This window comes from Macaca thibetana, chromosome 2 (genome assembly GCF_024542745.1).
Source record: "Macaca thibetana thibetana isolate TM-01 chromosome 2, ASM2454274v1, whole genome shotgun sequence".
Lineage (NCBI taxonomy): Eukaryota > Metazoa > Chordata > Mammalia > Primates > Cercopithecidae > Macaca > Macaca thibetana.
In genome coordinates, this window is record NC_065579.1 from 104,205,322 (window position 1) to 104,220,195 (window position 14,874).

At 54.8% G+C, this 14,874-nt stretch overlaps 1 protein-coding gene across 1 annotated transcript; it reads right to left on the reverse strand.

Annotated features, from left to right (window-relative positions):
• Positions 1-1,448: 1,448 nt before the first annotated feature.
• Positions 1,449-5,540, reverse strand: LOC126948971 (uncharacterized). The gene is made up of 2 exons (XM_050781392.1): positions 4,892-5,540; positions 1,449-4,488 (listed from the first exon to the last, which is right to left on the reverse strand). The coding sequence occupies exons 1-2, from the start codon at positions 5,538-5,540 to the stop codon at positions 1,577-1,579; spliced, it is 3,561 nt and encodes a 1,186-aa protein (XP_050637349.1). The 3' UTR covers positions 1,449-1,576.
• Positions 5,541-14,874: the final 9,334 nt, after the last annotated feature.

Here is a 14,874-nt window from a genome sequence, read left to right on the forward strand (position 1 = left end):
CCAGGGGCACGTGTGTCTGCATTCTTTGTGCACCCAGGCATGCTTGCTGGCACGTGTGTGTGGACTCTGTAGCTGGTCCCTGGAGTTGTCAGTCCCCTTCCTGCCTGACACAAGTCTCAGGATTGTGGAGACTGAATCAGGCTTTGAGAGCCGGACATGGAAGGGGGCTGGACCATGTCCAGGGGCGGGCAGGGTCTGTGCTGACCCTACATCATTGGTTGTTTTCAGGCTCCCCACCAGAGCAGCCCCTTGATCTCTGGTGTATGTGAAGATAGACAAGTCTTTGCCATTTGTGGAGGGCAATCTGAAGACAAGAACCCAAGGCTAGGATTGAGCCATGGCCTATCCCTCAGCCCCCAGACAGGAAGGCACAGGCAGGGTAGGACCGGCTTCAATGTTTTGGCTTCACCTCCAGCTGCCTTTCAGGCAGGAGATAGTAACACCAGCTGAATGCCATCCTCTTAGCTCTTCCAGGGCAGGGACTGGACCAATGCTGAGCTTTGTTCTTACTTCTACTATTCAAAGCCAGATGGGGTCAGGGGACATGATTTCTTACCACTCCACTGGCCAGAGGGATGGCAGGAAGTCCTTTAGCACAGAGCACAGTTTGGAAGAAGAGCAGAGGCAATTGAGATTGGCATTGCCTAGTAGCCTTTATGAGGATACTCCTAAGGAGGCCTGTTCCCTGAAGACAGGGGCTGCCTGGGTTGGGAGGCTGAGGAGGAGAAGAGGGCCCAAGTTCATAGTTCTGGCTCCCACCAAAGCTAGAAAGTCTGAGTGGCATAATAAGGTGTGAGCCTCAGTATCCACAGAACTTCATCCCCCAGCTCAGGTTGGGCGCCCTACCCAGGATTCAGGACTTATCTGCGCCCCCAACTCCTTGCCCTAGGGTACCAAAGGCCAGCACTCCCATGCCCTTAGATTCTGGCTGGCTGATAGAAGCCCCTGCTAACCCAGCATAGAGCTCCAGCAAAGGTTCAGACTGTAGGAGGTACCTAGATTACCAGTGCAGCTCTCCCAAGAAGCCTGAACTCTGACAGAACCCTCCCGCCCCAGGCCCCCAGACATCTTTGAAACTGCCTGACTGTTGTCCATGTTGCTTGGCTTCAGCCCCTAGAAGAGGGCCCACAATAGGGAAGGCAAGCAGTCTTTTCCTCTGGAGCCAGGGGAGGGGGCTACCCCCCCACCCCCCACCCTGTGACTCACTCCAGGCTGTGTGGGTTATTACATTATGTTTGAAATTGCCATGGCAACAAGCTGGCAATCAAGGGTAATTGCACTTGTCGTCAGGGCAACGGGGCAAAACCCACAGCAGCCACTCTCTGTGGTTGCCCTTGGGGTGCAGTAAAGGTCAGACCAGATCAGAGCCAATGCCAGTCAAGGGGCTCCAGGGCTGTCTAGAAAGGGTAGGTTGCCAGGGCCCATGGAGTTCCAGAGTGCAGAGGCAGAGCATGCCTTGGGAGAGCCAGGGCCCCTATCCATGACCCCATGCCTGGACTCCTGCTTTTCCCACACCACCCTGTGGCTGAAACATGCCACGGCGCTTAAAGCAAGCAGAACCAGAACTTTTATCTGCTTACAGCTGGTACTTATAGATAGCCCATGGGCCCTCTTCCTCATACTCCCGGCGACTGAGCCACAGGTTCTGGAAGGAGCTGCGGGATGCCATGATGGAGCCCCCAAGCCAGGCAGCAACTGCACGGTGGGGAGACCCCAGCACAGCGGCACCAGGGCCCAGCTCCTGTCTCAGGCGCTCGGGGAAGCCACTCACGAGGGTGCTGCCACCGTCCAGTACCACGTTGGCCAGTAGCTGCTCCTGCTGCTTGGCCTCCAACCGGCTGATGCTTAGGAGGGCCAGCTGTGGGAGGCCGGGCTGGTTGAGACCTATCAGATTGGGTTGGAAGAGGGCCTCGGGGCAGCAGAAGCGCTCAGAACCCAGCGTGATAACCTGCTTGTCTGGAAGCACAAAGTTCACCTGGGCCTGCACTTGGGTGCGGGCCCTCTCAGCTGCCACATCCATGGCCACATAGCAGCAGGCTTCTTTCATCTGGTTGATCAGTCCTACCTGGGGCAGTGAGTGGCCACTTCTCTGCAGCAGCTGGGCCAAGTAGTCAGTAAGGTCAGCACCAGCCACATCCAGCCGGTAGGTGTCAAGTGGGGCCAGATCCCCAGTAAGGATGGGTGCCACATAGGAGGTACCATGGCCACTGCCCAGCACCAACCCAGTGGTACGTCCATAAGCATAGAGTGCCAGCAGGGCCTGATGCACTGTCTGCATGGCTGGGACATGGAAATGCTCAAAGAGTATTTCAGCCACCTTTTCTCGGTTGGTGTGTGGTGAGATGGGTGAGTCGGCTATGAGCACAGCCAGCTTCTCGGGCTGCACACCCAGCCTGCAATAGAACAGGTGTTGCCATAGCACCTCTAGTGCATCCCAGTCATAGACCACACCTCGGTTCAGCACTGAATAGAATCCCTCTTGGTTTTCAGGCACTGCATACAGTGGCTGGCCCTGGGCTGGGTGCTGCAGCAGCTGAACTTGTGAGGGTACGACACTGAGGACATGGTCCTCTCCAGCCAGTCCACATTTGGTGAATCCTGTGCCTGTATCAATCACCACGGCCGCCATGTCCTCGAAGGGTCCCAGTGAGTGGCAGCAGAGCACTGGTGACCGAACTGGCAGAGCATCCATGGTGGACACCAGTTCATAGCAGGCCCTGCAGGGCAGGCCAAGGTGTGCAACCACTGATAAGCGTGTAAGATCCTCAGCTGTCAGCTTGAATGGGGCATTCTGGGGCTCAGTGGCCACCATGGCCATGGGCAAGACCTTGCGTCCAGTGCCAGGTGTGGTAAATGTGATCAAGGGAAGCTGCTCCTCCTGGGCCCTAGGGGAGTTGCCAGGTTGCTGCTGATGCATGATGGAGTGCTGAGTATTACTGACACCAACCTTGTTTCTACTTATATAGATACAGGTCTCCTCAGGGGTCAGGGGCACCTGAAATATCCCTACATGAGTAGGCAGGCCTAAGGGCTCATCTTCCTGGGTAGAGACCTGGCCAGGTTCTCCAGGGTTGGGAGACCATCTTGAAAGAGTGGGCTCTTTGGTGATGGGGGGTTCTTTAGATAAAGAGGGATTCCTAGCAAGGGGTGTCTGCCCAGTGAGAGGGGGTTGATCAGTAAGAGGGTGCTCAGGTAGGGGTGGCTGTCTAGCAAGGAGGATCTGCCCAGTGAGAGTCTGTCCAGCATCTTTGGCCTGAGGGTTATCAGGGTGAGCAGGAATGACCTCTTCCTGGCTGCTTATGTCTTCCTGGAGGAGGGATCTGGGCACTTCCTGGGTACTGGCTGGTGCAGCAGGCTCTGAGTTAATCCACTGCAGTTTCTTGGTCTGGACTATGGAGGCATCTGGCATCCTAGAGGGTGCCATGGAAGGGTCTAGCATCCAGATGGTATGACTAGGTTCATTTTTTTCACCATCAGGCTTGGACCAGCTAGTATTAGGGACATGGCTCAGTATCCTCTCATCAAATTGGAGGGGCATCCCCAGTGGAACAGGCCCAGTGAGCATCCCAACCCTGATGGGTGTCTCAGTACCAGGGGAGTCCCATGACTCCAGATTGAGCCTGGCCTCCTTGGGAAGCAGGGCTACCTCTCGGAGGCTGGAGGGCACTGGGCTGGACAGCATGGGTGTGATAGACCAAAAGCTGGAGTGATTGCTGTCAGGAGACAGGATGGGTTTGGCCAACAGCTGGGTGGACAGCATATTTTCAGGGACATAGATGGATGGGTGGCTGGACATGAGGCCCACAAGCACTGCCCGTGAGCCCACAGGGTCATGACACAGCAGCCCCATCCTGGTGCTGCCTGTGGCCATATCAAATCCCAGCACACGGTCTTCCACAGCTTCCTGAAGCTGGCAGGTTGGGGCACTGGAGAAGGGGATCTGCATGGCTTCCTTCAGAGACTGGAATGGGGACTGCTTGTGGCAGGTTACTTCGTAGGCAGATGGTGGCACATTAGAGTTGGTATTCTCACAGACATTGGGGTCCTGCTTCTGTGGCTGAGAGCTACAGATCTCCTGGCTACTCCTATGGGACTTGGAGATAACTGGGGGCTCTGGGCCTGGCATTGGGCTGCCTGGCCTGGAGGTAGAGACTGGAAGTTTCTTCATGGGGTTCTCAGCCTCCTCGGTTGGCACTTTCCTTCTGGTAACCTCATCCTCCTGGGCATGGTCTGGGCGCTCTTCTAGACTAGGCACTGGGGTGGAAGGCTCCTCTTTAGAGTGGAGATTCACTTTGTCCTGGCAAGATGCGACCATTTTGGAAGACTCCAAGACAGTTGACCACTGATTGCCACACTTCCTGAGAAAGAGGTCTTGAGATGGGCCCTTGGTGACTGCAGTGGTGTCAGTCAGGTGGTCAATGGTATGGGTAGCAGTTTCAACTGCAGTGGGGGTTGGGGTCACATCCAGAGCTGGAGTCGTAGCCCAAGCTGGAATTGGAGGAATCAGTGACAGAAAAGAAGGTGTAAGGCCGGGCACGGTGGCTCACGCCTATAATAATCCTAACACTTCAGGAGGCCAAGACAGGTGGATCACCTGAGGTCAGGAGTTTGAGACCAGCCTGACTAACATGGAGAAACCCAGTCTCTACTAAAAATACAAAAATTAGCTGGGTGTGATGGCGGGCACCTGTACTCCCAGCTACTTGGGAGGCTGAGGCAGGAGAATCGCTTGAACCCAGGAGGTGGAGGTTGCAGTGGGCTTGAGATTGCGCCATTGTACTCCAGCCTGGGCAACAAATGCAAAATTCCGTCTCAAAAAAAAAAAAAAAAAAAAAAAGAAAGAAAAGAAAAGAAAATGTAACTAGGGCAGCAGTCTGAGCTGGACACTTACCCTGGTCCTGATCTTGGGCTAGATCCTGAGCTGGAGCCAGAAGAGCACCTTGGGCTTTGGGAGCACCATTCTCTCCTGGGAGGAGGAAGGGTACCCACCAACTCTTCCTGCTGCCCAAGGAGGCTATCTGGTCGGAGCTGCAGGGGCCTTTGCCCCAGCCTACCAGGACCTTAGCTGGAGGCTTGCCTTCCCCCAAATTCTGCACCTGAAGCTGAAGGCAGCAGGGTCCACGCTGGGCTATGTCACTAGTGCTGTCACTGTGCGTGCACACTGGTAAGGTCAGGGTCACATCCTCCATGATGAGATGTTGTTGGGCTCCCACGATGGGGCTTGAAGATACGCTAGTGGAGGAGAGTCTCGGGGCATCCTGGGAGGCCTGTTTACAGCAGCACCGGGAGCTAACAAGAGCAGGATCCTGGAGTAGCTGGCAAATGGGCTCAGGGATGCAGGCCTGGGAGGCTGGGCCACAGGCGCCATCAGTGATGGTCTTGGTAGACAATGACAACCCCTGCTTGAAGTATAGGGATTCTGAGCTTATCCATGGTCCCTGAGACCCTCTGAGGCCACTCCCCAGCTGCTGGCTGCTGACCGAGGGGTGGTCCTGGGGACCCGATGGATCAGGGCCCCCCACCTTCTTGGTGGCTTCCATAGTCCTTCTGCTCCATGCCCTAGGTGCCCTGCCCCCACTCCATTGCCATGGTGACCTTACACATCACAGCCCCCTGGGGATTGACTTGAAGATTCTGAGCAGAGGACCCACCCTCACCCCTGCTGCTCCCATCCCTAACCCTGCAGGATACTGGTCCTGGGCTTCAGGGACATGTGGCTCTGGGGAGGGGGTGACATCACAGTGACCTGGGGATAACAGAGTGTGAGAAACCAGGGGCCCCATGCTCCTGAAGAAGGGAGGCCTGCCCAGGGAACCTTAGGAGGCAGGGGGCCAGGGGACACCAGTGAAGTCAGCCAGCTGCAGGCCAGCCTCCCCCATCGTTCCCAGCCTGGTGCACATTCTGCCCAGGCTAGTCTCACAGTGAGGACAGCCAGGATAAGGCCAGAGGAAAAAGGTAGGCAGGGGAGACTGTTAGGAAGCTCCTGGCAGAGGTCCTTTGGATGAGGGGCAAAGTCCCTTCACCACTCAGTCCTGGGAGGCAGAAGCGGGTGAGGGGCCCATGCTCAGTCCCAAGCTCCCCTCCCTATGTTCCCCGGCTCCCGCTCCAGGGACAGCAGCTCCTTGGCAGTCTCTGCTGCTCCAGATGGTTCTCCTCTGCCTGCGCCTCACAGAGCCCCCTCCCCAGAGCCACATGTCCCTAAAACCCAGGACCAGTATCCTGCAGGGGTAGGGATGGGCCTGGCAGGGGTGGGGGTGGGGCCTCTGCTCAGAATTCTCAAGTCAGAATGTTCTAGCTCTTGTCACATTGTGTCAGCTTCATCTTGGCCACAATGGGGGCAGAGCTCTGGGCACAGGGCTGGGCCACAGCAGCCACAGGGCCAGCCAAGTGGCAATTACAGGATGGTAAGACCACAGTAGTCCCAGGGCTAGCTCCACAGTGGGGACATAGTGGGTGGAGGACTGAGTACACAGTGGGCACAGAGCTGCATATACAGCAAGGACAAGTCAGACAAAGAATTGGACAGGGGGATGCATAGGAAATATAAGCTACAAGACGAGGTGGGCAATTCCACCCTCCATTTCTTAAATAGAGGGGGAAAAAAGGGCAGGGAGGAGTGGAACCTGCCTGGAGCAGCAGCCTAGGCTCAGAGCTGCCCTTTAGCCACAAGGACAGGCCTAGGCAACAGTTTGAAGAGCTGCACATTGCCACGGGTCCAGTTCTGGAGGTTCTAACCTGTGGTAGGGTCAGGCCCTCCTCCCTCCCACCAGCTCTGAGCTCTGGGCCTTCTCCCTCTCTCTGGCAAGGCTGTGTTCTTTCAGGTCTCAGTCTTTCCACCCATGAAACAGGTTTGTAGACAATATAACTGTAGGTTTGTTCTCTGAAACTGTTTTCACAGAGGTTAAAAATAGTGTTTACAGTTGGCTGTGGGGTGTAAGGCTGTGTGACCAGGGACCAAAGTTAACACAACAGTGCTGCATCTGCAGCTTGCTAACTTGGCACTGGGCACAGCCAGGCTCTGCCATATCTCAGGCCCCCTGGGGTCCCACCCCCCTTCCCTTGATGCTGCCTTTGGTTAAGAATGGGGACAGGGCCAGGTGTGGTGGCTCACGTCTGCAATTCGAATACTTTGGGAGGCCAAGACAGGAGGATTGCTTGAGCCCAGGAGTTTGAGACCAGCCTGGGCAACGAAGCGAGACCCAGTCTCTAGAAAAATATATATATTTTTGAGACGGAGTCTCCCTCTGTTGCCCAGGCTAGAGTGCAATGCCTTGATCTCGGCTCACTGCAACCTCTGCCGCCCAGGTTCAAGTGATTCTCCTGTCCCAGCCTCCCAAGTAGCTGGGATTATAGGCACCCGCCACGATGCCCCGCTAATTTTTGTATTTTTAGTAGAGACGGGTTTCACCATGTTGGCCAGGCTGGTCTTGAACTCCTGACCTCAGGTGATCCCTCCGCCTCGGCCTCCCAAAGTGCTAGGATTAAAAATAATTTCTTAAAAAAGTTAAAAAGGCTGGGCGCCGTGGCTCAAGCCTGTAATCCCAGCACTTTGGGAGGCCGAGACGGGCGGATCACGAGGTCAGATTGAAACCATCCTGGCTAACACGGTGAAACCCTGTCTCTACTAAAAAAAATACAAAAAACTAGCCGCACGAGGTGGCGGGCACCTGTCCCAGCTACTCGGGAGGCTGAGGCAGGAGAATGGCGTAAACCCGGGAGGTGGAGCTTGCAGTGGGCTGAGATCCGGCCACTGCACTCCAGCCTGGGCGACAGAGCGAGACTCCATCTCAAAAAAAAAAAAAAAAGTTAAAAAAAGAATGGAAACCGATAGCTCTGCACACCAAGGGGGAGCTGCTCATCCTCATTCGAACGTCCGAAGCCCAAGGGTCTGCCTGTGCATATGTGTGCCTACATTCATGTACACACATACTTGCTGACCATTATTAATGTCATTAATCTTTGGCTTGAGCAAGCTAGTTTTCTGTTTACAATAGAGATGCTAGTAACAGCCTCTAGTGCCTGTGGAACACTTGAGCTGTACTGTGCCTGGAAGGGTTGGAGAGGCATGGAGAGAGGTCCTGAGAGCCCCTGGCCTGTCTCACCACTAAGCCATCCTCCACCTCCTGCAGAGGTGGGGCATAATCCTCCTCCTTTCCAGAACTGTGGTCCTTTGTAAACAACTGGCCTGAAGTATCCTGGGGGAAGGGAGCAGAACTGGCTGAAGTGGCTAGCCCATGAAAGAAGGCCCAAAGGAAGCAGCCAGGATAGAGAAGGCCCTTATTTTTATTTTCATTTTTAGAAGCAAGGTCTCACTCTGTCGCCCAGGCTGGAGTGCAGTGACATTATCATTGCTCACTGCAGCCTTGAACTCCTGGGCTCAAGCAATCCTCACGACTCAGCCTTCTGAGTAGCTGGGATAGTATGAGCCACCACACCTGGCTTTTTTTTGGATGGAGACGGGTTCTCACTTTGTTGCCTAGGCTGGTCTCAAACTCCTGGCTTCCTCCCACCTCAGCCTCCTGAAGTGCTGGGATTACAAGCATGGGCCACCATGTCTGGCTGCAAAGGTCCTTATAGCAAACACCCCTTATAGTAGTAATAACAATTACTGATATTGATGGGGTCCTTCCTCTCTGCTAGTACAGTGTGGAGCACTCATAACCCAGACTCATAGCAATTCAATGAACTGGGCACTGTCATACCTCATTTTACAGATAAGGAAATCAAGGCACAGAAAGGGAGAGAGGTCTGTCTCAGCTAGCGTGTAGTGGAGCCAGAAACTGAAGCCAGGCCATCAGGCTCTGGATTCCTATTTCAGGATCCTGTGTTGCCACCATGGGGTGCCATGCTTAAGGCCAGGCAGTCACGGACCCTGCTGGATGGGAGCTAAAATGACTCCATTGTGGGTGCTGCAGCCCCAAGCCCTACACCCAAGCTGGGTCCTGCATGGACCTGCTCCTCCTTCTGATAGCTTATCAGGTAGCTCAAGCCTGAGAGGAGGCCCTCCCAGGAACCTGGTGGTGCTGAGTATGGGCCAGACTGAATTCTTCGTACTCAGAATTTTTAGCTGGCCAAAGCCCGCTCATCTCATCCAGCTGGGGAGAGGAGTAGCAGGGCAAATAAAGAGACTTTCAGGCTGGGTCCCTTCTTCCCAGCCCCTAGGGATAGCGCCCCTCAGCCCCTCCCCCAACATGTTTTTAAATAGTGTCTCACCAGGAAGAAGGGCGTCCAATTCTATTTCTGAATCTGGAAAGTGAGGAGGGCCAACGTGTTGCCATGGCAACCTGGAGAGCCCCTCCCCCAGACTGAGCCCATTCCCCAGGCTGAGGGCTGTGGGGTGGAATGGAGGTGGCAAGGAGAAGCTGGGAGGAGCTTAGTCTGAGGGTGAGGCCAGGTAGAGTCCCTGTGAGGGCAAGACCTGCATGGCCTTCTCCTCCCACTTCACCTCGCCCCTCCAGGCAGGCTTGCTGGGAAGGCCCCAACCTCTGCAGAGAGGGTTGAGGGTCAAATCACCGTGAGAAACCCTTCTCCCCTGTGGATCAGGCTGGAACCCTCCCATTTAGGAGGTCTTGAGGATGGTAGAGAGCTGGCAAGAAGGGCGTCAAGGGGACAGGCACAGCGCCACACCCCATTAGGAGCTCTACAGCTGGCTCCCACACCTGCTTCAATACAGACCTATTTTCGGCTCCCTTGTGTTCTCAGGAGGCAGCTAGCTTTGTCAAGTCCCTGGGCTTGCACCCTTCCAGTCTGCCTGCCTTCCACTGCATTGGGAAGGGTCTGAACATCTCCAAAAATCTAGGATCAGAAAAAGCCTTAAAGGACTCCCAGTGCAGCCATTCACTTGATAATGGAGCAAAAAGGGAGGCATGTTTCCCCAGGGGTTCACACACCAGCCACTGTCCAGGGGTTCATACATCAGCCATTCTACCTCAGAGGTGACAGATGGGTAGCATTTAGATCTGCAGAGGGAGGGCATTCCAGCTGGGAGCACAGCTCAAGCAAAGGCAGGCTTCTGAACAGACTCAAAAGTATCCTGTGATTCAACCCTCTCTTGGTGCTGATGGAAAGCTGAGGCCCCCAAGGAGGAAGGGATGCACTCTTGGTCTCCTAGCTCTATGCCCCACACACCTTACCTTCCTCCCTGGAGCTATCCAAGTGACCTGTGAACCCTAGACCTAGACCTCCTGCTTCCCTGACATTTCACCTGGCCAGGATACACCCATTCCACAGAGGCAGGACCATGATTAAAGGAGCTGGCACCTCCTGCTCCATGACCCCCCTGTCTGACCCCAGAGGAAGACAGAAAGCACCAGAGAACCCCAGCCCTAGGGGAACCTTAGGCAGGATGAGGGGAGATAATTCACTCCTATTCTGAGATGTGGAAGGTCGAACCCACTAGTACCAGGAGGATATGGCTTCTGAGCTCTAAGGCACAGGGAAATTTAAATAACAGATGTTTAAGCAACCTTCCCTGCAAGCCGGCAGTGCAGTGACCCCTCTGCTGTGATGTGTTGCAGCTTAAAAATAGCCCACAATGAACTGCTCTGAGCCCCAATTGACTCAAGCTTACGTAACTCTGCGTGAAAGATGGCCAGCTGCATCAGCCCAGAGGGAAGGCAACAGCACAGCCGCCCTGACTGCTGCCCACAGCTGGCTTAGGGGCAGGGAGAGCTCCTCACCCTCCCTGGGAGCAGCCCCCACATCCAGAAGCCAGCAAAAGTGGAGGCAAAGGTGGTACTGCCAAAAGTACACATGGCTTCATGACTGCTGAGCAGAGCTGACCTCTAGTCACACCTGCAGAGGGAATGTGAGCAGAGCTGCCCTCTTTCAGGGTTCCTATGGAACCCAGGTCCAGTGGATGGTGGGAGTGACTTTATTTATTTATTTATTTATTTATTTTGAGACGGAGTCTCGCTCTGTCGCCCAGGCTGGAGTGCAGTGGCCGGATCTCAGCTCACTGCAAGCTCCGCCTCCCGGGTTCACGCCATTCTCCTGCCTCAGCCTCCCGAGTAGCTGGGACTACAGGCGCCCGCCACCTCGCCTGGCTAGTTTTTTGTATTTTTTAGTAGAGACGGGGTTTCACTGTGTTAGCCAGGATGGTCTCGATCTCCTGACCTCGTGATCCACCCGTCTCGGCCTCCCAAAGTGCTGGGATTACAGGCTTGAGCCACCGCGCCCGGCCGGGAGTGACTAACTTAAACAGATGACTGGGTCGAAGAGACCAGGGCAGGAGCCCATGTGAACAGAGTGACTGGAGTCACCCAAAAGATTCCTTTTCCTCTTTGAAGAGGAGGTTCCCTGGCTTGGAGGGACATGTCAGCAGGATTAATGCTTGGCTAAAGCTGCCACTGCCATGGAGCCCAGGGGTGGAGCTGACTCCTTTGGGGCCTCTGATTCTCCATGGTCCAGGGTGCAATGTCCCATGAGGGACCTGTGGCATGAGGGAGGGATCACTGGCTTCAAAGGTGATTGAATCCCATGATCTTGACCGCCTGCTGCTTCAAGCCCCTTGCCTTGCCTAATGCATCTCCAGATCCCAAATGCCCAGTGCAAGAAAGGCTACAAAAGTATGCAGGTGGTTGGTCAGGTGAGGTGGCTCACGCCTGTAATCCCAGCACTTCAGGAGGGCGAGGTGGGTGGATCACCTGAGGCCAAGTATTTGAGACCAGCCTGGCCGACATGATGAAACCCCATCTCTACTAAAACTAAAAAAAATTAGCTGGGGATGGTGGTGCACGCCTGTAATCCCAGCTACTCAGGAGGCTGAGGCAGGAGAATTATTTGAAGCCAGGAGGCAGAGGTTGCAGTGAGCCAAGTTCATGCCACTGCACTCCAGCCTGGGTGACAGAGTGAGACTCTGTTTAAAAAAAAAAAAAAGAGTATGCAGGTGGTTAAACCAACCTGAAAGAGAGTGGAGAGGTGAGAAGGTGAAGATGCCCCTGGCATTGGGAGTCTCTGGTACTCACTGGTCCCTCTGCTTTGGCACATGCTGAGCCTTACCAAGGAATAAGCAACTTCCCTCAGCTCCTACCACCTGAGCTCAAAATAGGAACCACCACAGGCCTGGTCCCTGAGCTCCCATAGAGCAACAATGAGACTGGGTTTGGAATGGGGCTATATCTGGAGCCCACGGGTATGACCCTAATATAGTTTGGATATTTGTCCTCACCCCAATCTCATGTTGAATTGCAATCCCCAGTGCTGGAGGCGGGGCCTGATGGGAGGTGTTTGGGTGATGGAGGTGGATGCTTCATGGCTTGGTGCTGTCTTCATAACAGTGAGTTATTTTGAGATCTGTCATTTAAAAGTATGTGGCACCTCCCTGCTACTCTCTGTCTTTCTCTCTCTCTTCCTCCTCCTGCCACTATGTGAAGTGTCTGTTCCTGCTTTGCCTTCCGCCATGATTGTAAGCTTCCTGAGGACTACACAGAAGCAGATGCTGACACAATGCTTCCTGTATAGCCTGCAGAACTGTGAGCCAAGTAAACCTCATAAATTACCTAGTCTTAGGTATTTCTTTCTAGCAACCTAGAGTGATATAGACTCCCAGAGAGCCTTTGGGTCCCTCAGAATATTCCCTGAAAGGCTGGGGCTGAGGCCGAGACACAAGGAGAATCTTAGGCCAGATTCATGGTACCCCATCAAAGCAGGTCACTCTGCCCCATGCATGACCTCCAGGCTCCAGAGGACAGTGACACCAATGGGCAGTCAGGAAGGCATCTGCTGCCTCCTCAGTGCCAGCTCCCACCTTGGCCTGCCTCAGCCTTTATTAGCATCTGCTTGCCCCTAGCCCTACTGGGTTGAGATGGAGGGAGATGGGACAGAGAGGTACCTACTCTTCACAGCTCTTGGTGGGAAGGCTGGTCTCCCAAAGCCCTAGGAGAAACCTCCGTCCACACCATTCCACCCTGGTGGCAGGCCCAGGCCTCCCATGGCCACTAGCAACCCTCCCCTTGCACTGGCCACCCACTGTAGCTGAGCTACTGCCCAGGCCTCCCCTAGAGGAGAGGCAGCCCAGCCTTCATAAGCCCTGGAAGCCACATGGTCCCCCAGCCCATCCAGGGACCTAGAACTAACCCTCCCTACCCTGTTCTCCCTGGTAGCCCAGTCACTGATTTGAAGCCCTAAAATAGTCCCAGCTCCTGACACCCCAGATGGGGTTGGGACTATCAGGTGGCTCTGAGAATGGAGCTCAGAGCTTAGGGGCTGCAGAAATTGAGAGTGGGGGCAGCTGTGCCACAATCCAGGGCCCCAAGTGCCTAACTGGGTCCCCTCCCTGGAGAATTCTGGCCCTGGAGGCCCTTGGCCCAGAAGCAGGCCCAAAGCCCTACATTCTGGCTGCACTTGACACCCTCTTTCTCTCCTATCTCTCTTCTCTGGGAGCCTTTCCCATGCTAAGCTCCCTTCTTGTCCAGAGACTCCCTTTCTCTCTGAGCCCCTCACGTGAACAGATAAGCCAGTGGTCCATGAGCTGTAGAAGCTCAATGGGGAAGGAACTCCTGGGCTTAAGAGGTTTGGGTGACCCTTAGAACCCCAGGATGGGGTTAAAGGGGAGAACTACAAGTTGGAGGGATGAAGGCAGTCCTTTCCAACTGGGGTGGGGATGGGCTCCAGGATACTCCACTTACCTCCCTCTCAGCCTCAGGAGACAGTGTGCACAACTGTCTTCTGCACACCCAGAGAGACAAAGGGTCAGTGGCTAAGCATGTGAGGCTACAACCTCCTCAGTGCCTGCTGAGGCACTGAGAGTCACCCAAGGTACGGCAGTAAACAGACAGACAGTCTGTCTCTGTCCCCCTTCAGCATACAGGTTCCTGATCTTTGGATCCCTGCACTCAAGCAAGAATCTCCTTTTAAGCCTTACCCACCTGTCCTCAGAGTCCTTAGGGTCCCCAGGTCTGGACTTCTCTCTGGCCTGAGGTGGCAGAGTGAGCAGCAGCTGGATGGAGAAAGCTGGGCAGCTCTGGTCCCAAGGAGACTCCCACTCGGATTAGCAGGGAGCTCTTGCTCCAAACCCAGGGTTCCATGTGTGACAGGGCACAGAGCTGTGGGCTCCGAGGGAAGGAAGTCTACCCTCTTACAGTCAGCTGGAGTCTCCTAACTGAAGGGATGGAGGCTATGGGGTTCCTGAGGGAGAAGGAACACTGTGATCCAGGTCCTGGGACAGGAACCCTGGCGCCTCAGCTACCCCCTTAGCAGTCAGTGTAGGGAGGAAGAGGAGGAGGGGGAGGTCTCCCTCTCAGAGGAGCATGCCCCTCTACGAACTGTTGTGCAGTGGCCTTTACAAGTACAAATAGCCTGGGCAGTTGGCACTTTGAAGTTGGCTCCTTGAAAGTGTGGAGCTGAGGCCTTGCTGCTGGCTCCTCTCTCTTAAGGCTACAAGTACAATCAATGCTGCAGTGTTGCAGGGACCCAAGCCTCTATGCCCCGATGGCAGGCCCCATTCCATCCCAGCTGGTGTGACGGTGGGCACTGCAGATCGAGCAGGGAGCCCTGGAGAAGTGCTAGGGCTGGGGAAAGGGGAGCAAGCAGCCTGACTCATGGAAGAAACCATCCTAGTCACTGCATGCTTGGGTACTCAGCCTACTTCCTTGGTTCCATCTAACAGTCCCCAGGGCCCTATGACCTGGATCTGGGCCTTGCTCACCCTCCCCGTTCTCTAGAGCCTTCTTGCTGATCCATATCCTTTCCAGCCTCAGGGCCTTTGCACGTGTGACTCTCTGCCAAAAACTCTCTTTCCTCAACACTGCTTCTGGTGGTTTTTCCCCAGTGATAGGGCCTCAGCAAAATGTCACCTCCTGGGAGGTTTCCCTTGCCTCTCTATTCAGCTATTTATAGCAGCCTCCTGTCATTCTTTCACACTATTTGCCACAA